At 40.5% G+C, this 24,902-nt stretch overlaps 1 protein-coding gene across 1 annotated transcript in view; it reads right to left on the reverse strand.

The window, feature by feature from the left end:
- Positions 1–570: 570 nt before the first annotated feature.
- The window catches only part of LOC139454495 (putative ATP-dependent RNA helicase TDRD12), a 75,695-nt gene continuing 51,363 nt past the window's right edge, over positions 571–24,902 (reverse strand). Inside the window, exons 32-51 of the mRNA XM_071236243.1 lie at positions 24,257–24,336; positions 23,543–23,662; positions 21,283–21,402; positions 19,594–19,855; positions 19,007–19,144; positions 18,034–18,129; positions 16,515–16,582; positions 15,392–15,520; positions 14,978–15,038; positions 14,256–14,320; positions 13,299–13,374; positions 11,528–11,580; positions 10,680–10,805; positions 9,908–9,983; positions 8,221–8,321; positions 6,285–6,425; positions 5,716–5,826; positions 4,825–4,978; positions 3,850–3,937; positions 571–2,895 (exon numbers count right to left, since the gene is read on the reverse strand). Of these exons, the coding sequence (XP_071092344.1) occupies positions 2,735–2,895; positions 3,850–3,937; positions 4,825–4,978; positions 5,716–5,826; positions 6,285–6,425; positions 8,221–8,321; positions 9,908–9,983; positions 10,680–10,805; positions 11,528–11,580; positions 13,299–13,374; positions 14,256–14,320; positions 14,978–15,038; positions 15,392–15,520; positions 16,515–16,582; positions 18,034–18,129; positions 19,007–19,144; positions 19,594–19,855; positions 21,283–21,402; positions 23,543–23,662; positions 24,257–24,336 (2,226 nt within the window). The 3' untranslated portion in view covers positions 571–2,734. The remainder of the gene's footprint in view (positions 2,896–3,849; positions 3,938–4,824; positions 4,979–5,715; positions 5,827–6,284; positions 6,426–8,220; positions 8,322–9,907; positions 9,984–10,679; positions 10,806–11,527; positions 11,581–13,298; positions 13,375–14,255; positions 14,321–14,977; positions 15,039–15,391; positions 15,521–16,514; positions 16,583–18,033; positions 18,130–19,006; positions 19,145–19,593; positions 19,856–21,282; positions 21,403–23,542; positions 23,663–24,256; positions 24,337–24,902) is intronic.

Genomic DNA, 24,902 nt, shown 5'->3' on the forward strand with positions numbered 1-24,902 from the left:
TTTACTAAACATATTTAAAATAATAATAACCCCAAGCGAAGCAGCTGATCGCTATTGCCGGGTATTATTTTCTACATGGAACCAGTCTGACCAGTCACCGTCAAGGCTCCCGTGCACGTGATCACGAGAATTACGTGTTGACATAGAATCGTCCAACAAAAACAAATATGACTTTTAACGATTCAAAGTATGGCATTTATGATATATGTATCCATTCTCTGTCAACTTAAGTTCGTTTCAAGGCGTCAATAGCGGTAATCTCACCGTGGTTGCTGTTAATAACGGTCAGTTGTGCGATCTTCCGATCGCTTCACACATGATTTCGCCGAAATTAATTAAAACAATATTAAAAGGAATTTTGAATAAAATTAATGAAATAAGTTACAAACAAAAGTCCAGATATACAAAGAACACTTTTTATAGCCAGACAGTGTAATTACATGAATAATTTGCGAACTTCAGTATGGATTTGTTGACATGGTATTTCCTGTGTTACGTGCTCAGGGTAATGTCTTTCCATGAGGGAGAAAACATCAAAACTCATTAATTCGTGTATAATGCGCACCCCCTTCTACAGAGCTGTTTTTTTTGGAAAAAAAGTGTGCACTATTCTCAAGAAAATACGGTAAGGCTTACTGATGAATTTACGCCAATTTGACCTGAATTGTCCCCAATAAGCGCCCACCCTTTCTGTCTTTTTTTAAGCGCCCTGGACGCTTAATGTGTCGAATACGGTAAGTTAACTCAGTACATATTAAACTAACTGGACAGTTGGTCAAAACAAACAGAAAATGACTGGCCTCGATTCCACTGCTGTATGTCTAGTGATTTGTCATATTTGTCTTGACATGTGTTTATATCTAAATTAATATACAGGTGTTAATATCTGTATTAATATACAGGTGTTAATATCTGTATTAATATACAGGTGTTAAAAGGTGTTAATAGCTGAATTAACAATCAAGTAGAACAATGAAACCTGCTTGACATCAAATAAAGTCAAACTTTATCATCACAAAGATACAATCTGTAATTATGGAACAGAAACAGTTTAATAAATCTAATATTACACAGGTATGTTGTGAATACAGCATTAACACTAAATTAGAGCCTTACAAATGGCAATAATCACACCTGTTGGAGAGATCCATTAAAATGATTTTCCGATGTTTATGGAGGCAACCCTTTCTTAATTTCATGTTTCACGGACTTATTGCAGCTTTTCCACACAAGGTCGGTTGAAATAAAACTAAAAATAAATAGCTACGTCAATTATCTTTTTATTTATTGATATGAAATTCATTCTGCTGCAGAGTTAAAACTGCCTCTTGAATCACTGATAGTGATCTTGACATGGAATTTATATACTGTAAATCGTGAAATTAATGTGTCTCCAAAAGAATGCGACCGCTTGTCCCTAGCCAAAAATGTGACTCAATATGAATGCGACACCCCCCTCCTCTCGAGCATCAGTGGATTAATATCTAAAGAAAATACAGGAGAATCCTCACCTTCATCCAACCCTACATTAATCTAATCACACACCAAATAGCACCGCTTATTAGTGCTGAGTAGAGTACTTCCGCTAAAACAATACATGCACGCTGGCTTGTGTCGGCCTTTGACGCAGTCGGAAATAACAATGACACCGTGTTGTGTGGGTGGCGTCTGTCTGGACTTGCAGGTGTGATCAGTGATGACATGAGTGAGTAGAACGCTTGTCTTGACCCAAGCAGTGACAATTCACAGGATGTAATTAGTGTTTGAATGACATTGTTTATATACTTGTTACAAGTGCTGCTCAATAAACAGTGATGTGGAATACATAGTTGTTTGTTTTCAGCGTATGTCAAAGTTGGTATTTCTGCTATCTAAAATGTCTTATTGTTGATATAAATACGATGTTTAATAATGGGAGCAAAGACTACTTGCATTTTTCGCATTTAATTCACGCTCGCGTTAATTTCAAGATTTACAGTATATAATTTCATATCATATAAGAGGGTCAATATTACTAGCGGGAAACATAACAAAAATAAATATTTTTAGGTTTACTTCTTTTTCTGGACTGGATAGTTTTCAATAGGGGTGCAGCCCGTGAAACGAAAAATAAGAAATGTGCGGCCTGACCTGAAACAGGAAGTGTTTACACCATACTCATAGAACAAATCTGGCCAACTGCACAGACATATACTGTCATTGCACAACAATACCGATACCCCAAAATCAAAATCAGGTTTCAAGGACAAAGGAGGGAATTATGCACTTTCATATGCACTTTCAACCAAACAGAATGTCTTTCTGCTCATCTCAAACAGATCAAAACATGACAAGAGAAAAGAGAAAATCCGCCTACATGGGGAAAATTCCAAGTCATATATACATGCAGTAAATGAATAGTCTTTGGTTGTAGTCATATATACAGCTATATCACGGTGATCTGTAAATAATCAAGTCTGGACCAGACAAACCGGTGGTTGACATCATGAGCAACACTGCTGGGATATGATGACACACTAGCCAAAGTCATGGAGCCTGCCACCTGATTAGTCATCTGCTAAACCTCCTGCTGTCACTGCTGTTGCTGTTAAAACAATCAGTGGAGATCTTAGTCGATGTCTCATGTTGACAGTGTGTGGCTATTAAAACACTTAATGTTGATCTCAGTGGATGCCTCGTGTTGACACGGTGTGGCTGTCTAATCAATCAGTGGAACTCTCGGTGGATGTTTCCTCTACCGGAAGTCATAGGTTGCATCATCCTTCTTCTCATCGTCGCTGTACGAGGCGAGGTCCGACGTGTTCTCCGAGGAGGTTTCGAGATCATCCATGACTAGGGGCTTCCTGTGCTTCCTGTGCTGACCCTTGGAGCAATCCGGCAACTTCCTCTCTCTCCCTGGAAATGACACTTTTCTTATTGTTTGTCTCGTGAATATGAACTGATAACAATTAACAAACAAAGACACATACAAAGTGGGCCAACGCTGGCTGATTCCAGAATCCTTTAAAGCGAGGAGAAAATGGTGTTTATTGACATTATTCCCACTCAACATCTCATTGCCAGAGTTTCTTTTCTTTCAATCATGGGTGTTTTAGCCATTACTCATTTATTTCCAGAAATGACTTCTGGACATGAAATAAAATATTATTCTAGACATATGTCAACATTTCCACCCGAGATACTAACAGGGATGAGGAGAGGAAAATGCATGGGAAACTATCTGTTAAAGAAATTTTTGTGTGAATATGTTTCAGTTGTTTTTATCAGTTGTGAAACTAAACATCACATTAAATGGAATAAAAGTTAAACATGTGGTTACTTATCCAGAGTAGGGTATAAGTTAGCTATTCCAATTCTTTCCTTAGTGAATGGGCCAATACAGGACAGTCCCGTTCTTGAATTCACAAGTTGAACTGGTTTATACCCCTCACAGAATATGGACACAACTCTTGTGTCAGCAATACTACAGCAGATCGTGCATGACAAATGTCACTGCAAGCCTGACCACCCGATCCTGTTAGTCGCCTCTAACAACAAGCATAGTCACCTTTTATGGCAAGAATTGGTTGGTGAAGATCAATTCTGTCCGGATCTTCAAGGGTTCAATAAGTGTTCAATGATACACAATCAATCAAGTCACTGAGTTGGACCACCTAATCCATTTAGCTGCCTCTTACATCCAACTCAGTTTACTGGTAACTGTTCTAAGCCAGACTCCCTTCAGGACAAGATGTGATGTAAATGTGAAAGAAACTTGTGGAGTTCAACATTTCTGCTAGTTTCATTAAGAAATAAACAGAATACATGTATGTGGAACTATTTGCCAAGACGACTGCCGTCTCTACTCACGCCTGGAGAGGAGGAAGGGAACATCTTCATCAGACACCTCCGAGTCGGAGTTGACAAACTTCTCGAAGTCCACCGTCAGGCCAATGGGCTGTGGGAAGCAAGCAATTATAGGTCAAACATTCTTGAAGTTTAATAAACATGTCATGCAAGTGTTAAACCTTTAGTTGCCCAATATATGAAATCATTTGCTTATTAACGATGGCCTAAGCTCCACACTTACTGGACATAGTGGCTACTAAAATAGGTGAGGTGAGGTGAGGTGAGGTGAGGTGAAATTGGGTTTAATGTTGCGTCCAAGATTATTGCACTTACATATCGACGTGCATGCACGTGTGTGTTGCTGCTTGTACTAGTCCGGACTGATGCTGATTTATTGTGCCAGTTCAATGAGAAAACATGCCGCAGTTTAACCTGAATACCCTACTCAGACACAGTATACTGACTCAGAGCCAACCAGTCCTTGTTTTAGCCCCTTAATGCCGAGTGAGACAGGGTAATAACAAGTACCATCTTTTAACGTCTTTTGGTATGATGCAGCCGAGTACTAAAACAGGACAACCTACCTACACTCAGATAACAGATCTGTTCCTTGCAAACGCTTGCTGTAAATCCCATTTAATCGTCTCTTTAGGGATTCACTAATTGCCCCAATACTCTCATAGGGGCGGAAAGGATTGGCCAAATTATCTTAAGGCATTGCAATTTGCTGTGCAGAGGTGCATGTAACAGGGGTGCCAGAAACCTACGATCATGGGTTTGAAATTCCAGATCTAAACCGATTATATTTGTAGGTTTGTCTCCACCACATCCGTACTCATGGGTGGAAAGCATCTAACACCAGCATCCCTTCAGCTTTCCATCCACATCAAGCTGACACGCTGTGGTGTAGCTGGAATACTGTTGAAAGCAACTTTATATCATGACTCCCGGCAAGTGAAAGGTCCTGCCTACGACTGGGAAGCACCATGATTTAACCTTTGGTTTCTGTCGGAGCAGACGGCTCCACTTCCCCTTGTTCTGCTTCTTGAGGGAGACGGAAGTCTGGTTCTCGTGGACGGCTATGTCCGTCTTCTGAGGAAGAATTTCCTCAAACAACTCATAGTCAAAAGATTTGTTGTGTTTTGCTGATCTGAAAGTCAGGACAGATGGAGTGTGTACAGCATGACTACCCAACACAGCCAAGAGTGAGAACCAATAGGAATGCTTCGGGACAAGTCAGTAAGGCCCCTCATGCACAGCAAGTGCTAATCTTAATATTAACTGAAATGGTGAAAATAAACAAAGTGGAATTTAAACAATTCAGGTTAAAATGAGTTTTAGCTATGCAAAAGTGACTTGTATTTCATCAAAACAGGATCAACAAAGAGAAAAGGGCTTTGTTACTAAATTTTACATCATGGCATTGTATTGCATTAAATATGGTATGTTTGTTTTGTTTGTTTGTTGTTTAAGGCCGAACTCAGCAATATTGCAGCTTTACGACTGCAGTCTGAAAATAATCGAGTCTGGACAAGACCAGACAATCCAATGATTGACATCATGAGTACCAATCTACACAATTGGGAAATGATATCATGCATCAACCAAGTCAGCAAGCCTGACCACCCGAACCTACTAGTCGCCTCTTATGACAAGTATGGGTTGCTGAAGACCTATTCTTCAACGGATCTTCACGGGTCATTGGCACTTTGTCTAACAACCTAGACAAGTCCTTGATCCTGTATTTGAAAAAAGGAACCAACCAACCAACCAACCCAAAACCAACCAGGCAACAACCCGACCACCAACCAACAACCCAAAACCCATCCATCCACCAACCAACAACCCACCCACCCACCAACAAACCCACCCACCAACCAAACCAACCTGAAAGTGACATGTTGGTGAGAGATGGTGAAGTCATCCCGGGAGATTCCCTTCAGTCTGACAGTGAGGACAACTCGGAAGGTGTTCTGGTACCAGCTCACAGCAACATAACTGAAACAACCAACGTCAACACCGTACCGGCAAGACACAGAGTTTGCAATATTTGAAAGAAATTTGTGTGATGACTGACAAACATTAATGAGGTTGTATGATGTTCTTCCGACCATGCCAAGATGCAGTAGCCACTAAGTCTCACAAAAAATGTAATTTAGGCAAGATACATGTGTGAAAAAAATGAAATAAATACAAACAGCCTGAACGAGTGAATGAGGTTGGTACAGAAGGAAGGCCAAAAAGGATGCAGGCTAAAGATGGTTACACTAATGTGTAACTCATGATTCACAGGTAGTGATGACAGACCAAGGTTCATAATGTGGATCAATCAGGTGATCCTGGCACAACTAAGGGAAGCAACAGTGCATAGAAAATATCAGTGGCTTCCTAGTAATTAGATCTGAAACCAACACAGAGACAACACTGAGATAACCATGTCCTTGAAGCATGTTTACTTTGTGTCTTGTTCCTCGTCGTAGAGCAGCCTGGAATGATTGAGTGTCTGCTGTTGCTTGGGCAACCGTACAGCAATGGAGGCCTCTAGTTCCTGGCACAGTTTCCTGGTTGTATGGTCCTCCAGGTCCCGCTGCAGGACACTGAAAACATACAGTTGTCATAGTGATGTGCAGGACAAGCACAAGAGAGTTTGGAAACATACAGTTGTCATAGTAACAGTAGTCATAGTAACAGTAGTCATAGTGATGTGCAAGACAAGTAACAGAGGGACTGGAAACATAAAGTTGTCATAGAACAGTAGTCATAGTGATGTGCAAGACAAGGAACAAAGGGAATGGAAACATACAGTTGTCATAGTAACAGTAGCCATAGTGATGTGCAAGACAAGGAACAAAGGGACTGGAAACATACAGTTGTCATAGTAACAGTAGTCATAGTGATGTGCAAGACAAGGAACAAAGGGAATGGAAACATACAGTTGTCATAGTAACAGTAGCCATAGTGATGTGCAAGACAAGGAACAAAGGGACTGGAAACATACAGTTGTCATAGTAACAGTAGTCATAGTGATGTGCAAGACAAGGAACAAAGGGACTGGAAACATAAAGTTGTCATAGTAACAGTAGTCGGAGTGATGTGTGAGACAAGAAACAAAGGGACTGGAAACATAAAGTTGTCATAGTAACAGTAGTCGGAGTGGTGTGCAAGACAAGAAACAAAGGGACTGGAAGCATAAAGTTGTCATAGTAACAGTAGTCATAGTGATGTGCAAGACAAGGAACAAAGGGAATGGAAACAAACAGTTGTCATAGTAACAGTAGTCATAGTGATGTGTGAGACAAGCAACAAAGGGACTGGAAACATACAGTTGTCATAGTAACAGTAGTCAGAGTGATGTGCAAGACAAGGAGTGAGTGAGTGAGTGAGTTGGGTTTAACGCCGCTTTTAACAATATTCCAGTTATATCATGGCGTGTCAGCTTAATGTGGGAGGAAAGCCCGAAGTGATGCAAGTGTCAGACGTTTACCACTTCAGTGAAACCCACGAGCATGGGAATGGTGCTGACAAACCTAGAAACATAATTGGGGCGAACCGGGATTCGAACCCAAAATCATAGGTTTCTGGCGAGCCCAAAGGACGCAACTCTGCGCAGCGAATCGCGGCGCCTTAGACGACTGGGCCACCCGTGCCCCCGCAAGACAAGGAACAAAGGGAATGGAAACATACAGTTGTCATAGTAACAGTAGTCATAGTGGTGTGCAAGACAAGCACAAGAGGGAATGGAAACATACAGTTGTCATAGTAACAGTAGTCATAGTGATGTGTGAGACAAACAACAGAGGGATTAGAAACATACAGTTGTGAAGGTAATAATAAACAATATCATATTATCAATGTAGAATCATTGTGTATCCCCTATACAAAACTTGCAGTACCGCGGAAATTTGTGAAAACAAGATGAAAACCAAGGGGCCTTGTCATAACTCTAACATTAATAATCAAGTGTCTGAGGGGGTACTTAGATTCCAGTACTACAGAAGAATACCAAGGGAGCCTGGATTTCATATTCAAGACAAATTTAACGTTTTCCTAAATCACATATCAGTGAACCATGGGGTTTCTTGGCTGTCCTTAGTAACCTATCTATGCTTGTCACAAGAGGCCACTAAATGGATTGGGTGATCAGGAAAGGTAACCTTGTTGATAATGTGGGATGTTGTTCGTACTATCTATCACTGGATTGTCCATTGATTATTTAATGGCTGCGATATAGCTGGAATACTGCTTACTTTGGCGTAAAAAAACAAACAAATCATCATGACATTGACAAGAACTTGTGTTCTGGAATTGACAGCATAAAGTTGCTTTCTTTTCTTGTTTTAAATTACTGGAGACAGCAGAATGAGTGTGAGAAATGTTGCTATGACAACCTACCCCTGTAGCACGATGACAAGCCTGTGCTCCAACAACAGCGTCTTGTTCTTGCGACTTGCCTGTGCAAGATGGTGACAAAGCAGTGCCACCTGGTGGATACACTGTCAAACACAGACACAGCATCAGCAAACAGACATACAGAGTATTATCGAAAGGGCTGGGCAAAAAGATTGATAATCAGAATTATCGTCAATGGGAATAAATATGAACGATTATCAATATGAAACTGTTGTCATCAATAATTACTCACATGAACTATATTGATGAAATAAAATTCAGATTTACTCAAACAGACTTGTCATAGTCAATAATGTCAATTGTCGAAGATGGACAGCAACTGGTTTTGTTATATCTCTAATGTCCAAAAACGAATCCATGCCCAAAGTGTCACCGCTCACCAGTGGCGTGAAATCTGTTGATTTCTTTCAGGACTTTCGTGCATATTTGCTTGAAGTTCCTTCTCCGATATTTATGGATAAGTGATCGATATTTAGTCAGCAATTATTGATCTCTATGATCTGTATCAATAGCCCACCCTATTATCGAACGTTCAACTCGAGTCAAATACAAACATTTCTGCATGTGAAAACATTTCATTTGAGAAGGAACAACAAAGACCACCAGCAATCTGTTTCACGGCCACACTAACACATACCATGATGGTCACAATGCCGGCACTACTTTATTGCTTGCAAGGGAATTCTAATTACAAGTGAAAGTGCATAAAGTACATAAACAGATTAACTATGGTATAATGAAAACATTGGGTGGTCCTTAACTTATTTTTAGTAGTATGTTGTTATGAACTCATTATTAACAATCAAACATTAGTAAAAAATCATGGAGAGTATGCATATCTTTTTGATCAAGAGAAAACAATTTGTTTTAAATTTGATGGGGGGTTCCCTGAGAATAATAAATTCCTGTTCTATTTATCAAAGTGGATGCGAAAACATTTAACATCAGTACTGGCAGACTAGTAAAGAGAATGATATCACTCATATCTGGAAACTATATCATTCAGTATGGCCAATATGACATTTCAAGATTATTGTGCTACATAGAGAATCTCACCCGAGTGTCTTTTGATATCAAATATATCAACATGAGTTGATAAAAGTGGAAAAATTCCGAGGCTTGCCGAGGATTTTTGCCACTTTTATCAACGAGTTTTATATTTGATATATTTGATATCAAAAGACACGAGGGTGAGATTTTATTTATCATCCAAAATCATTCATCGGACTTTTTCAATTTGTAGACAGTAATTAGAAGTGTCTTCAGTGTAATAAGTACTGCTAACAGCTTCAGTAGCAGAGTCATTAGTGATGTCATTTGATTGTGATGTCATGGGAACTAGTGACGTCACAATGGTCTGCAAAGCATTGTGATGTTATTTCATTGCAGCGATATCTACAGTGTAGATATCGCTTGATCTAATCCAAGCGATATCTCCTGTGGGAGCCAGTTTTGGATGATAAAGTGCACTGACACCAAGGTAACCAGTCTTTCTTTTCGTTGTCACCTTAATGCTGAGCACGAGGCAGGGAAACATCAAGTACCATCTTTTAAAGTCTTTTGGTATGGCGCGGTCGGGGATCGAACCACCGCTCTATCCACTTGCCCCTGGAGGCCATCATACCCAGCATGAACACATCTCTGACCTGCGGTCAAGACTGCTTCTCACCTTGCAACACCTGGTGTCCTCCAGCCTCTGTATCACGGCATCCACTAGGACGTCCCTCTTCAGCTCAGAGTGGGCACTGCCAACAACACCAAGTCAACAAATGACAGCCAGAATATACTGCAGGCTATTTGAGGTCAATTTCTGGATTATGTCACAGATAACACAGATAACACTTCAAACTGAAACAGAAGCAGAAACGTCACAGCTAGCCACCATATGTCCTCAAAGGTTAAAAAAACCATATCCTTCAAGTCCAAAAGAATTACTTCGATATCAATATATCAATAATATTTGTGCAGTAGATTTAAGAAAAATCACTGCCAGCAGTCAAATTGGAACACGGGGCTGCAAATAAACTAGACACGAGTTCCTGCATATACTTGGTCTGAGAGTGAGCCTCACATATTGGCCAACTCTAGGAATGTAATATTAATAATTATACCCCCGACCTTTTAACTATATAGTTATACCAAGGTTCCGTCCGCCCATCTGTCCGAAAACTTTGTTCGTGCGATTTCTCTTAAACTATTCAGTGGATTCATCTCAAACTTAGTACATATAATCTGTGTCATAAGGAGGGGTGCAGTCAAAAAAAGAAGAAGTTTTTATTAATTATCCATTTTTTTAAATGAATTTTTCAAACCCTAACCCTATCCATTATTTAATTTGAAACTACTGACACACTAGGCAGGTCTGGGGTACTAGTGAGCCACGCTCACTTTAGCCCTTGTTTACTCCAGAAATACTGAATATTAATGTGATCCTTGCTTACTTCTGCCAGTGTGCCAGACTTGCCAGGAAGGTGAGGGCCGCCTCGATGACGTCATGCGTGTTTTCCCCATTCAGCAAGTCCGGAACCTTCCTGCACACTGGTGTCTCCATCACAGCCTGGCTTACACTGTCAATATAACCAAATACATATGCACCGTGCCAATATAAGCTGTAGCAGGATCCCTCCAAGGCTGGTTACACAGTATTTTATCAAGATCACATGGACCAACAGGATCTCATCATTCTGACATAAAGGTTTGATAAATACAATTATGTCCAATTTCACAAGACACAATTACATACAATTAATACAACATGGTTTCCACTTCAAGATGTCATTTCAATTAGGGCAAAATGAGTGCATAAAGTGTTTTTAGGTTTGACATATTCTATTCAGGCAGATTAATGTCTCAAACATATCTCCATTTATAAATTGATATCAATAGCAAGCTCAGTTCTGACTGATCTTACAACTTAGACCTTATGGCACTTTGTTGTCCCTCAACACAAGAGAATTAACTGTAGCCCCATACTCTTCTTGAAAGCTTATTTGATACCTGCTAAAGATTTCTTTGTTTCTTTTTTAATGCCGCACTCAGCAATATTCCAGCTATATGACAGTGGTCTGTACAATATCGAGTCTTGACCAGACAATCCAGTGATTGACATCATGAGCATCGATCAACACACTTGGCATACGATGACATGCATCAACCATGTCGCCTCTTACGACAAGCATAGTCGCCTCATGAAGAGTTATTCTAAATAAGATCTTCACGGGTCGCCTGCTTAAGAGTTTTCGATGAGCAAACACACAAATGGCCTATAGAGAGTCAATGTCTTCAGTACCTTTGAGATTCCTTGAGGAGACATGCCAGGGCATGGAGAGACAAGCCCTGTATCTGAAACACACAGGTATAAGGTGTCAGAGTTGCTAACACTCGCCCTGTGTTCAGGCAGGGCATGGAGAGACAAGCCCTGTATCTGAAACACACAGGTATAATGTGAAAGTTGCTAACACTCACCCTGTGTTCAGGCAGGGCAAGTACATATCAGATATCAGGGATCGATTTCGCTCTATCCAAGCTGCACAAGAGCTGGTAAAACACTGCTAGTGCAAGAAACTCTTATCGCCAGGTTGCACCCAGTGCAGATCATGTTTCCCACCACAAGTGCATGGCAGCTGTTTTATTTGATAAATGTGGAAAACTGAATTCTTGTAGAACTAGCTGCAAATCTTTTAGAATCTAGGAAACAAAAGTTCATGAAAATAGTGAAATACACAGGTCTAAATGCAGTGAACATGCAGAACTTATTCTTCACAACTACCTGCAGAACAGTCACTCATCAGGTTACAATCATAAGACACTTGGAAACGTCTGCTTAAGGTTGTTTACTAGATATCAAGATGTAAAAAGCCATATACAGATTTCCTCAAAGTAAAATACATGACCACATTCTCAAGTTTTTTCTCTCTTTGAACTTATAAAATATTCAAAATAACTGAAAATACACTGTATGAGTTTATGATAAAATGGTGCAGACAATATGTTTTTGGTGCAGCCTGATTAACTCACTGTTGTACCTGGTACAGGAGGAGAAACAGAATGATATCGTACCTTGAATACAATGTTTACAGCATGGCATCAAATATACAATACCTAACTTCTGAATACAATCCTAGAACAGTTTTATTTTAAATCAACAAAAAGCTACTTGAAAACCAGTCCTTGTATGCAACATGGAGACATGTAACTATATGGAAACATAGCTTCTGTGTCTAGACTAGCAGACCAGTGAGCGACATCATGAGCATCCAGCTACGCATTGGGATACGATGACATGCATCAACCAAGTCAGCGAGCCTGACCACCTGAACCTCTTACGACAAGTATGGGTTGCTGGAAGGGCTGGCTATCGATGCAGATCACAGAGATCAATAATCATTAACTAAACATCCATAAATTATCACCAAATATTAGAGCAGTAACATTGAACAAATATACAAAAAAAAGTCCAAAAGAATTCAACATATTTCACATCACAGGTGAGTGGAGGCACATATACTACTCAAAAGAAGTTTAAGAACATCTGAGTTTTTTTCATATAACTATAGTTAATCTATCATCCTATGGCAGATTAACTATAGTCACCTGAAAAAATCGGGTGGTCTTTAACTTCTTTTGAGTAGTATACATGCAGGGATTACTTTGTGGACATTTAAGATGTAACAAAAACAGTTGCTTTCCATCTTCCACAATTGACATTAATGACAATAACAAGTTTGTTTGTTGGTTTGTCTATAACTTTTGGTCAACATGCCATCATCTATTTAGATGATTATTTAGCTATGTACTGGAATCTCACATTTTATCAAATAAATGTAACATGATTGAAAAAATAAAAAATTATAAAAAAAAAGGAAGAAGTTTGTTTTGGTTATCTGAACTTCCTTTCATCACCACAGTTCATGTAAGATATTCTCGATGACAATTTTCATATTGAAAATCATTACTATATTTCACGATTATATAACTCCGAGTAACAATCTTTTTAGCCAGCCCTAGTTGCTGGAGACCAATTTTATCCCGGATCTCCACAGGGCTGTGATAATGTTTACCTGTGAGTTGTCAGTGACATCCAGCAGGTCACACAGCGTTGTCGTGGCGTCAGCCCTCTCTAGCGCCACCTTGTAGCTGCAAGAATACTTACACATAGAACAATTCCCTTTACAAACTCAACACTGGACTGCTCACTAAAACATCAGAGCGTGTCATGATACAGGAGACCCTTCTCGGAGAATATCTCAGGCTGACGCAGTTTTTCAAACAGAAACAAACATGAAATACTCATATCCCCCGCCAATATGACATGTCCGGTTGTGTGGACCAAACTACCGCCACTTTCAGTCTAAGTCAAAGTCGTTGCCATGAAAACTCGAAAAATGAATGTTTAAAAAATCCCAAAACTATCAAAAGGGACCAGTTCTCCACTAGACCTATCAATGGACCAAGTTTGGTTAAGAAATCTCATGGTTTCTGAGTTCTGCTCCAGAAACGAAATGTGACGGACAGACAGTACCCATATATATACCTATATCCTTTATACCCCTTCCACTTCTTGGCGAGGGATAATAATCTTTGATTTATACTCAACTTTGTTTACTTGTTTACACTCCTCCAATTGGGTCTCTCACACTAGCCATACTCATCTCACCAAGGCTCTCAGCAATATTCCAGCTATACGACTGCAGTCAGGACCAGATAAACCAAGGACTGGCATTATGAGTAACAAACCACGTCATCGGGGTACGATGTCACACAATCAACCAAGTCCATCAGCCTGACCACCCAATCCATTCAGTGACCTAACCTGTTCTAACATCAGTGTCGTACACATCATCGTGTGACATGCTATTGACCAGTATGGCTGCCATATGAATTGTTTACATAGGACATGACCATAAACTGACCTTGGTTGACATCAGTTCATATTTGTCGAAGTTATTGGAAAGCAACCTCTGTCACTGGGATTTAGAACTACATAATTGTTGGTGTTACACAGTTATAGCCCTCACCTGCTGTCAGTCACCAGTCTCGAGATGGCCTTGGCTGCCTGCTGGTGGAGCGCTGGGAAATTACTCTGCATGAAGAAGATAACTTTGAATAAAGAACCCAGATTCATAACAAAAACAGTATAGTTCTTGGAAAACAAGATGGCAACTCCAAGAAAACAATAGCAATATTTTTTTATATCTGGAATCCTTAGTCAAATTCACTTTCAAAGAAACAAGTATATACGTATTTGGTCGGAAGTGATTCAGGACAAGATTGGTAACTAGATTTAGAAACATCTTAATGTTCTGTAGCCAATCAGAGATGTATTCTAATGGTTGATCTGTAGCCCTGTACGTGAGGGGACACAGCAGTAGGCGAGGAATCACCACGGGGTTATTAGGAGTACAATATTAACACCTGTGAAATACACTAGTAACATACGAATACCAAGAACATACCTACATCAGTAAATTCAAACTAACACCAGCAAATGTTCACTGGCATCAGTAAAATATTTATGTCGGGAAATATCATCAGTAAACACTAACTAACACTAGTAAAGACTAACAAACATCAGTAAAATACCAACATCAGTAAAATATTTACATCAGTAAAATATTTACATCAGTAAAATACTAACATAAGTAAAATACCAACATCAGTAAAATATTTACATCAGTAAAATACCCGCTTCAGTAAAATATTTACATCAGTAAAATACCAACATCAGAAAAATACCCACCTGCTCCAAACACCTAACAAGCATCTGTGGCACATTTTCAGCTATGGTCACTTCACAGATTCTGAAATGGTCGCAAGACAGAAGCAATCTGTATTCATAATGCTGACTCATGATTGTAGATGGTATCAGGCATTTCTAAATTAAAATGGGCAACCTACTCAAAACACTGAAACCATGTCACTTACAACGTAGAGCAAGGACACCCGTAGAGTTGATGCATAAAATGTATTATTGAAAACCTGAATTAATGGATTGGGTGGTCAGACTCGGAGACTTGGTTCATTCTGTACCATCAAACCTTGCAATGACGGACGTTGCTCATAATATCAATCACCAGTTGTCTGATCCACTACACACAAGCCACCATTATTTAGCTAGAATATTGCAGAGTACTTTGTTCAACAAAAGACAAACCTTGGTGAGAAGAGTATGGCAAGAGTGAGAGATTCGACGATGTGCTGGTGGGCTTCAAGACAGTGCAGATACCCAATGAGCCGACACACAGCTGCCGCTCCACCACAGGATACCATGGCCTCAACAGCACTGGAACAAAAGCTCCTGATAAATCATCGCAACCTGGAAGAAGGTTGTCACAGACGACATGACTGATTGGGTACAGTTCTTATAAATGCAAAAAAAGTGGCTTAATAAACAGTTGGAACAATGGAACAATAAACAGTCCCTTGATGAATATTATAACCAGGCATCTAAATTCGCAGGGTATGGAACATAACAACTTATCATCTATCTATCTGTGCCAAGGTTTGATGGACTTACAGGGGTTAAGCTTTTTAAAATCATTTTCCAAAGGACAAGTGAATAAGCTAAACGATTTGTCTGATTGAATTTCTGGCTGCCCAAAACTTTTCATTGAATGTGTGAAAAGCATTGTCGATCAGTTCCACACACAATTCCAATGATCCACTTAACCATGGACAAGTAGCGGCAGCAATGTTTGCTTGCCTGAATTGAAAATACCTGAATTAATGGGAATTTTGAACCCCTGACTTTTAATGAATGAGGATGGTTTGATTTATTTTTCAGCAATATTCCAGTAATATCACTGCAAAGAAAACCAGAAATAATCTTCACATATTGTGGGAATTGAACCCAGGCCTTCGGTGTAACAAGCAAACACTTAGCCACGAGGCTACCCCACCACCCCTAACCAACTCAAGCTATGAGGGATCCATCATATTTCCAGGCCCAGGTTCCCAACACCCCAGAGAGTTCTTGTAGTTGGTTGGTTGGTTGGTTGGCTGGTTGGTTGGTGTGTTGTTTAATGCCGCACTCAGCAATATTCCAGCTAAATGACGGCAGTCTGTAAATAATGGAGTCTGGACCAGACAATCCAGTGATTAATATCATGAGCATCGATCCAGGCAATTCGGATCAATGACATGCATCTACCAATTCAGCAAGCCTGACCACCCAATCCCATTAGTAGCCTCTTACGACATAGTTGCCTTTTACGGCAAGCATGGGTTGCTGAAGACCTATTCTACCCCAAATCTTCACGGGTTGACAGTTCTTGTACCTTGTCTTGTTCTGGGAGGTGACAATTGTGGAAACCTCTTTGCTCTTCTTGATAACCACATCTTCATTCTGGAACAAATACACCAGTAAAAGAGAGTGAGTGAGTGTGAGTGAGTGAGTGGGTGGGTGGGTGGGTGGGTATAGTTTCAATGGATTTTATATATATTTAAGCAATAATATGGCAGGGTGTACCAGATTTGTACCCATGTGGGGAATTAAACCAGGGTCTTCGGCGTGACGAGTAAACGCGTTAACCACAAGGCCGTCCATCCACAAGTAAAACAAATAAGAATGCAATAATGATGAGGCTACACACTACCAGAACAGTCTGTGCCAAAAACGTTTGACACTACAAGCCCAAACATGGCTCTTAGCATCATTTTCAGTAGATCTAATTATTATAACAAACTCAGCCTACAGACTAGTGGCTCAAATCGCAGACTGACAGTACCATGTTGTACACTTGTCTTGTTTAGCTGATTCATTACAATGGTAAAGAATGATTGAGTGAAATAGTTCTTAACACTGAAGTCAGCAAAACTCCAGCTGCCTGTAAATGGTTGAAACTGGCCCTGGGCCCCATTCCACAAAGCGATCTTAGGGCTAAGTTGATTGTAACTCACTAAGTACGCGATCTTAAATTTTTGTTACGATCGGACGCCCGTTCCACAAAGCAATCTTAACTAAGAGAGTTGTAAGTTAAGATCAAAATGCTAAGTTGCTCCGGACCAACTTAGGATCGCTAAAATCGATCTTAAATATTGTACCATAACCACAAAGATGGCGTATGTTGACTTCAGTGTCGTGTGGTGAACAGCCACCTCATCAACAAGGACAGCGATCTCGCTTGCTGAAAAATTGCTGCAACGAACGTGTTTGACGCCGACAGAGGTCTGCGATTCAGCCATATTTCGACAATGCGTCGTCTGCTAAACATGACCAAGGGAGGCCACTCTTAGGGAAACTTTTGTATCTTCATGGCTGAAGATTCCAATCTTTGTTAAGATCGGCTACTTAAGAACTTGTAAAGTTACAATCGCCCTAAGATAGCTTTGTGGAACGGGCGTAAACTTTAGCTAAGACGATTTTATAATCGACGTAAGTCTCTAAGATTGATTGTAGTTACGATCGCTTTGTGGAACGGAACCCTGGTTGATAGCATGAATAACCAACCATCTATCTTCATTACGTATGATTAATTTAAGGTGAGGTGAAATGGGGTTCAACGTTGCGTCCAAGATTATTGCACTTTTATAGCAACATGCATGCACGTGTGTGTGTGTGGTTGCTTGTACTAGTCCGGATTGATGATACCATGCCGCAGTTTAACATGAATACCCCACTTAGACTGTATACTGACTCCAAGCTGACCAGTCCTTGTTTTAGCCCCTTAATGCCGAGCACCAGCCAGGGTAACAACAAGTAAACAGCACACAGTGGAACATTGCCTTCTTCAAGACTATGCTCAGTATTTTGTAAACTGTATTCATTAAAATGATCACAAAAGGGAGACAACCCACCTCGCCCCAGTAGATGGCAGCACACAGATCTTTGAGTTTATGCACAGGGCTGTCGTAGATCTTTCGACTTGCAGACAAAGGCTTGGGCATCAAATCCTGAAAACATTGTGTGAAAGGTGTCTTTGATGTCCTGACGCTATACCAGTCATTTAACAGGGACCAAAATAAACATACTGTATTTCAGAATGAAAATATGTTTGATTATGGTTGGTTGGTTTGTTGTTTAATGCCGCACTCAGCAATATTCCAGCTATATGACAGCGGTCTGTAAATAATCAATTCAGGACCAGACAATCCAGTGATTGATATCATGAGCATCGATCCACGCAATTGAGATCGATGACATGCATCAACCAAGTCACCGAGACCACCCGATCCCGTTAGTCGCCTTTTACGACAAGCATAGTCACCTTTTACGGCAAGCATGTGTTTGATTATGAAAAAGTCCAATATCCATGTTACTCCAGGAGTGAGTGAGTGAGTGAGTGAGTTGGGTTTAACACAGCTTGGAACAGAATTCCAGTTATATCACAGAGTGTCAGCTACCTGTGGGAGGAAAGCCTAAAGCGACGCAGATCTAAGACATTTACCACCAAGAGTATGGGAATGGTGCTAACAGACCTTGAAATGTAATTGGGACGAACCATGTTTCTTGGATTTAAATTTGTATATTTGTTGACTAACGCCACACTCAGCAAAATTCCACCTGTAGGACCGCTGTATGTAAATAATCAAGTCTGGACCAGACAATCCAGTGATTAAACATCAATCTATTAAACTGGGATACGATGACATGCATCAACAAAGCCATCCACTCCCGTTAGTCACCTCTCATGACAAGCAAGGGTGGCTGAAGACCAGTTCTAACCTGGACCTTCACTGGGGATCTAAAAATTAAAACCTTTGGGTTCTGGCAGATCCAAGGGACGCAACTCTGCACAGTGAATTACAGTGCCTCTGATGACAGGAATACCTTGAGACTCGGAGAGGAGGCGTATCTCTTCCACACCAGCTCCTGGGGGAGGTGGACGTCCACGGTGAAGTTGGTGTCGTGCAGGTCGATTGTGTACTTGTAGGATCCACTTGAAGTCTCATCAGACTTGGACAATATCTAAACACCATATTTCTACATTATTCAACTGAAAATATATAACAGTAAATCCAACAAGAAGAGAACTCTTGTATCAATTTGGTAGATCTAAATGGTGCCAACTGCAGTGCCAGTTAAATTGCCTGTCTGATTTAATGACTGGTTTTATAATTGGTAACACTTAAGCACACACAAATTTTGGTTATTTCAGTAGGGTCTAGATAAAGCATGCACCAGTTTTATCATAGACAATGGAAATTCCAAATTCGTTATAAGCAAACGTTCGGAATATATACAGCAAATGGACAGGACCAAAAACATAGTTATATCCGTCAGTTCGTTATAAACATGTTTGATATAAACATAGTTCACTGTACTTTTAACTGTTGATAGTTTAACATATACAGTTAACGTTTCTAAAACATCACGAACACATGCTTAATTGAAAATGCAAATGTGACCAGGAATACCTTGGCTACAAGGAGTTTCTTCTCCCCTGTCAAAAAGTGGGTCATATCCCACAATGCATCACCACTATTATTGTCCCAGTTGTCTCCCCTTGGTTCCACATAGGCCAGCTTGCACGCTATGGCTTGACAAGGAAGGCCAGCGTACTTGTCTGGGAGAGGGCAGAGTCGGGAAGGGGACAAGCTGTCATTGTCACCAAAGTCACAGAAGAAGACATTGTACAGGTCATCAGACAGCTTCTCAATGACCTGTCCTCGGTACCACCTGCAACAGAGTGAGTGAGTGAGTGAGTGAGTGAAGACATTCTACAGGTCATCAGACAGCTTCTCAATGACCTGTCCTGGTAACAGTGAGTGAGTGAGTGAAGACATTGTACAGGTCATCAGACAGCCTCTCAATGACCTGTCCTAGGTACCACCTGTAACAGTGAGTGAGTGAGTGAGTGAGTGAAGACATTGTACAGGTCATGAGACAGCTTCTCAATGACCTGTCCTCGGTACCACCTGTAACAGTGAGTGAGTGAGTGAAGACATTGTACAGGTCATCAGACAGCTTCTCAATGACCTGTCCTCTGTACCACCTGTAACAGTGAATGAATGAGTGAGTGAGTGAGTGAGTGAGTGAGTGAGTGAGTGAGTGAGTGAGTGAGTGAGTGAGTGAGTGAAGAAATTGTATAGGTCATCATGTAGCTCTCGATGACCTGTCAACAGTGCTACTACCAGCACAGCCCTGTTCAGGTGCCAATCAGTTCAAAGTATCTCATGATTGTCATAATCTCGATATGTTGTGGTCAGGCCTTGTCACCTGGCTGATTGTGAACCCGATGGCATGAACGGATCTTTGCTTGTCATATTTATTCCATGACCAAACAAACAACTGGGTAGCTCCCTGCCCCAGACTCCCACACAGCAGAGTGCTCTCCCTTGAAAGCATCGCATTCTGACATCAACCACTGGTTCGTCTGGCCTAGCCTTGATCATCTACAGAACATAGTTTGCTTGTTTGTTTTATAATGCTGCACTCAGCAATATTCCAGCTATATGATGGCGGTCTGTAAATAATCGAGTCTGGATCAGACAATCCAGTGATTGATATCATGAGCATCGATCCACGCAATTGGGATTGATGACATGCATCAACCAAGTCAGTGAGCCTGACCACACAATCCTGTTAGTCGCCTCTTACGAAAGCATAGTCACCTTTTACAGCAAACATGGGTTGCTGAAGACCTATTCTACCCTTGGTCTTCACGGGTACAGACCATAGTGATATCACTGGAAAAATCACTGCAGCATTGATAAAAACAAAATCATAACATACTGTTTTTGCATTCTAAGCCTTTTGTTTCTTGTTTAATGCCGCACTTGGTGACATTTTTCCCACAATATGACAGAGGCCAGTAAATAAGAGTCTGGGCCCACTTGCACAAAGTGATCTTAGCACTAAGATAATCTAACTCCTATACTTTAACATAGGCTTACCATAATCTTAGCGCTAAGATGGCTTCGTGCAAGTGGGCCCTGGACCAGACAACCAGTGATTGATATTATGAACGATCCATGCTCTCAAGTGTCCCATGACACTGCGTTTGACCACCAGCTAATACATTGTGTTGCCTGGAAACCAGCATAGGTTCCTGGGACCAACTGAACCACAAACATTCCTGAGTACTTGGTCATTGTCCATCTCACCTGTCATCTTGTGTGAACTGAGCCAGGCAGTATGTCCCCGGGCAGAGAGACAAATCCTTGTCAAACTCCATCTCAACCTTGGCCATCTTGTCATTAATCTCGTCCAGCATCTCCTCGAACCTGGGCAACAGAGCATTAAACTGGAACACTATGGTACATAAGTGAGTGAGTGAGTGAGTGAGTGAGTGAGTGAGTGAGTATGGTTTTACGCCGCTTATAGCAACATTCAAGCAATATCACGGCGGGGGACACCAGAAATGGGCTTCACACATTGTACCCATGTCAGGAATCGAAACCGGGTTTTCGGCGTGACGAGCGAATGCTTTAACCACTAGGCTACCCGACCACCCCTCCATGGTACATAATTTCACAACTAGTGGCAGTAAGCCACAGTCAGAAATATCAATTACAACACAAAGGCGGACCCAGCTGGGGGGTTCAGAAGTCCAGAACCCCACTTCTAAAAATCAACTGCCGTCTTAAAGCTGGAATATTGCTGAGCGCAGCGTTAACCGAACAAAACAAAAGATCAAATGTAAAATCAAATGTAAAATCAAATGTAAAGTCCAATGTAAAATGAATTTTTTTGCCGATCCGTGCATTAAAATATTGTAAAGTTATATCATTGGGTGTGTCTTGACCAAATCACCGGTAGATTCCAAGAAAACGTGTGTACAGCTGATTGCTGTTTCCGGCTTAGTTTACGAGAAAATACACCAGGTAATCTTAATCCCTGGATGTAAAACAATTCTTAGCAGAACAAAAAAAAAATTTAAACGGTAAATAAACATGTCTTCATCTCAAATTTTGAATTTGTACTGACCAAGTTTCTCATCACCAGTTCGTTTACCGCTATTCGCTGAAGGGGAACTATTTTTTCTGCGCTTGACATTTGACGCTAGAGGGGGTTGCGCATTATACATGGGTGCGCACTATACTCAAGAAAATACGGTATGTTGTAGGCAGTAAAATTATCTAGAGAGAGGATTTTGATAGTTTGGAGCCGTCCTTTTTTAAAATGCAGGATCCGCCCTTGCAGTCGAACAGATCGAACCAAACTCCTCAATAAATTTTACCCAAATCAACTATATAACTATTGAGCTGGCCTTCTTCCAACACAGTCTATATACGTCCGTGGTCTGGTGAATAACATGTGGCACCCTGTGCGTCAGTTCACATGACTTAGTGGTGTGCAAAAAGAAACATTATATTTTTTGTGAATTATTTACAAATACTTCAAAATACAACACAAGCAGGTCAGGTTTAAAAAAAATAAAGACAATCATTTTAATACTGGAAAGAAATAATGGTTAATCTCAATAATCCTAATTCTACCAAATAAACCAGGATATTATATGGGTCACTTCTTCTTTTACAATATCTGGAAATGCCTGCCGATTGATTTTGGAAAATCGGAATCATATAGAGATTTCTGCAGGGGTCTTCGGAACTGTTCCGGTCCCCCACATGCTCCATATGTTAATATGACAAAAGATTTTCTGCTGTGATTTTCTTCAACAGTAAACTATGTTTATAACAAACACGCTTATAAAGAACTGATGGAGAAACGAAAATACGGCAAATCAATCAGAATGCTTGTATGACTTCAAGTACTTCGATCAAAGTTGGTTGGTTGGTTTGTTGTTTAAAGCCGCACTCAGCAATATTCCAGCGGTCTGTAAATAATCGAGTCTGGATCAGACAATCCAGTGATTGATATCATGAGCATCGATCCACGCAATTGGGATCGATCACATGCATCAACCAAACCAGCGAGCCTGACCACCCAATCCCGTTAGTCGCCTTTTACGACAAGCATAGTCGCCTTTTACGGCAAGCATGGATTGCTGAAGACCTATTCTATCCCGGAATCATCACGTCTTCTATCAAAGAATCACTCAGGAATAATTTTTTATTTTATATGTCTGGCATCTAAAAATATATCCATAATATGGTTTATGTGTTCAATCATACTGTATAATACCGTAAGTTCCAATGTGTTCTAAATAGCATCTGGAACATATATGATATATGGTGAAATATACGTGAAACATAATGCATCGAGTTCACAATTCTTCAGCTATGACAGTATGCTTTTAGACGGAAGCCAGTCGCAAAAATAGGCCACGAGTTTCTATTTCGGCTTGTCCTAGAATATCACAAGGGGGTCAGGAATGCCTCTACCCCTGTTGTATGGTTGGGCAGATTTGGGTGTATGGAAAATTAGATGGAGCAGATTCTACTGCAGTCTGTGACTCACGGCTTCACATGTTCTTTGCGCTGCACGTAGATGAGATCGGGTGAGACGACCGCCGACACGTAGATGTCGTGGTATTCTTGATCCTCAGGCAGAGACTCTGTGTCAATTGTCTTCTCATATCTGAAATTACAAAGTCAACTTTTGTAACAACATCTACACCAAATAACAGTGTTTAAAATACCTGGCTGCCCGACAGTTCGAGACAGTCTATTTTGCTGACGGATGGTCAGTTTTGAAAAGTGAAAGTCCTTAGTTGACAATCAACCAGTTTATTGTTATTTTTCTAAGAACTAACATTAAACAGTACTATTCTTAGGCGTAATAAAATAAAAGAATTGGGTCTCAGGCAATGTTTATTGAAAATATAGTTCTTTTTGGGGGGTTGTTCAAACTGGTATGTAACCAAATAAACAGTCGGTAACCAAATACAATTGCGTACAATCAACCTGGGAATACAGTATTTGACTTTGTGATGATGTGGGCAGAGCCTGAGAACCAAGATTATTAATTTATTTTAGCCTTATGTTTACCCTTTTATTATTCTTGTTCGTTAGTCTTGAAATTTCTGGACTGGCAACATTTTATCTGGTCTGGTAACTTTGCAAAGTTGCCAGTCTGATTGTCTGACTGAGATTAGTAAGGAACTCTGCAAAAAGATTATCACTGTGAGGAGCTTGATATGTCCAACTGGTAAGGGAGATAAGCCATCCTTACCCTGAGAGGTATTTAGCCTGGAGTTCTCTGGGCACCTCTACCTGGCACTCCCTACAGAGCTGGTACAGCTGCTCTATGTGCTGCAACATCAACATCATCATAACTAATAGTGAGCACGTTAATTATACATCAAATCCACTTCCTAAAGCATGTTTAAAGCGCTACATCATTTCCCAGTCAACGGACCAGTGCACACTCAATTTCATTCCCTGTGAGGCACTAGAAGGTTAACAATCACAAAACTATCTCATCCTTCTGGGTACCCATTCACTGCTGCGTGAACAAAGTCACTTGACCAAGGAGAAACCAACATCATTGTCGTCTATCAGTGAGTGAGTGAGTGCGTGGGTATGGTTTTACCCCGCTTTTAGCATTATTCCAGCTATATGATGGCGGTCTGTAAATAATCGAGTCTGGACCAGATAATCCAGTGATTGACATCATGAGTATCGATTCCCGCAATTAGGATACCATGACATGCATCAATTAAGTCAGCTAGTCTGACCACCACATCCCGTTAGTCGCCTCTTACGACAAGCATAGTCGCCTTTTACAGCAAGCATGGGTTGCTGAAGACCTATTCATGGGTCGATAGGAATACTAAAACTTTTTTAATGATATGAAATATAGAGGATGACAGCTTAAG

The sequence above is a fragment of the Haliotis cracherodii genome, unplaced genomic scaffold (assembly GCF_022045235.1).
Source record: "Haliotis cracherodii isolate W230 unplaced genomic scaffold, xgHalCrac1.p SCAF_10, whole genome shotgun sequence".
NCBI lineage: Eukaryota > Metazoa > Mollusca > Gastropoda > Lepetellida > Haliotidae > Haliotis > Haliotis cracherodii.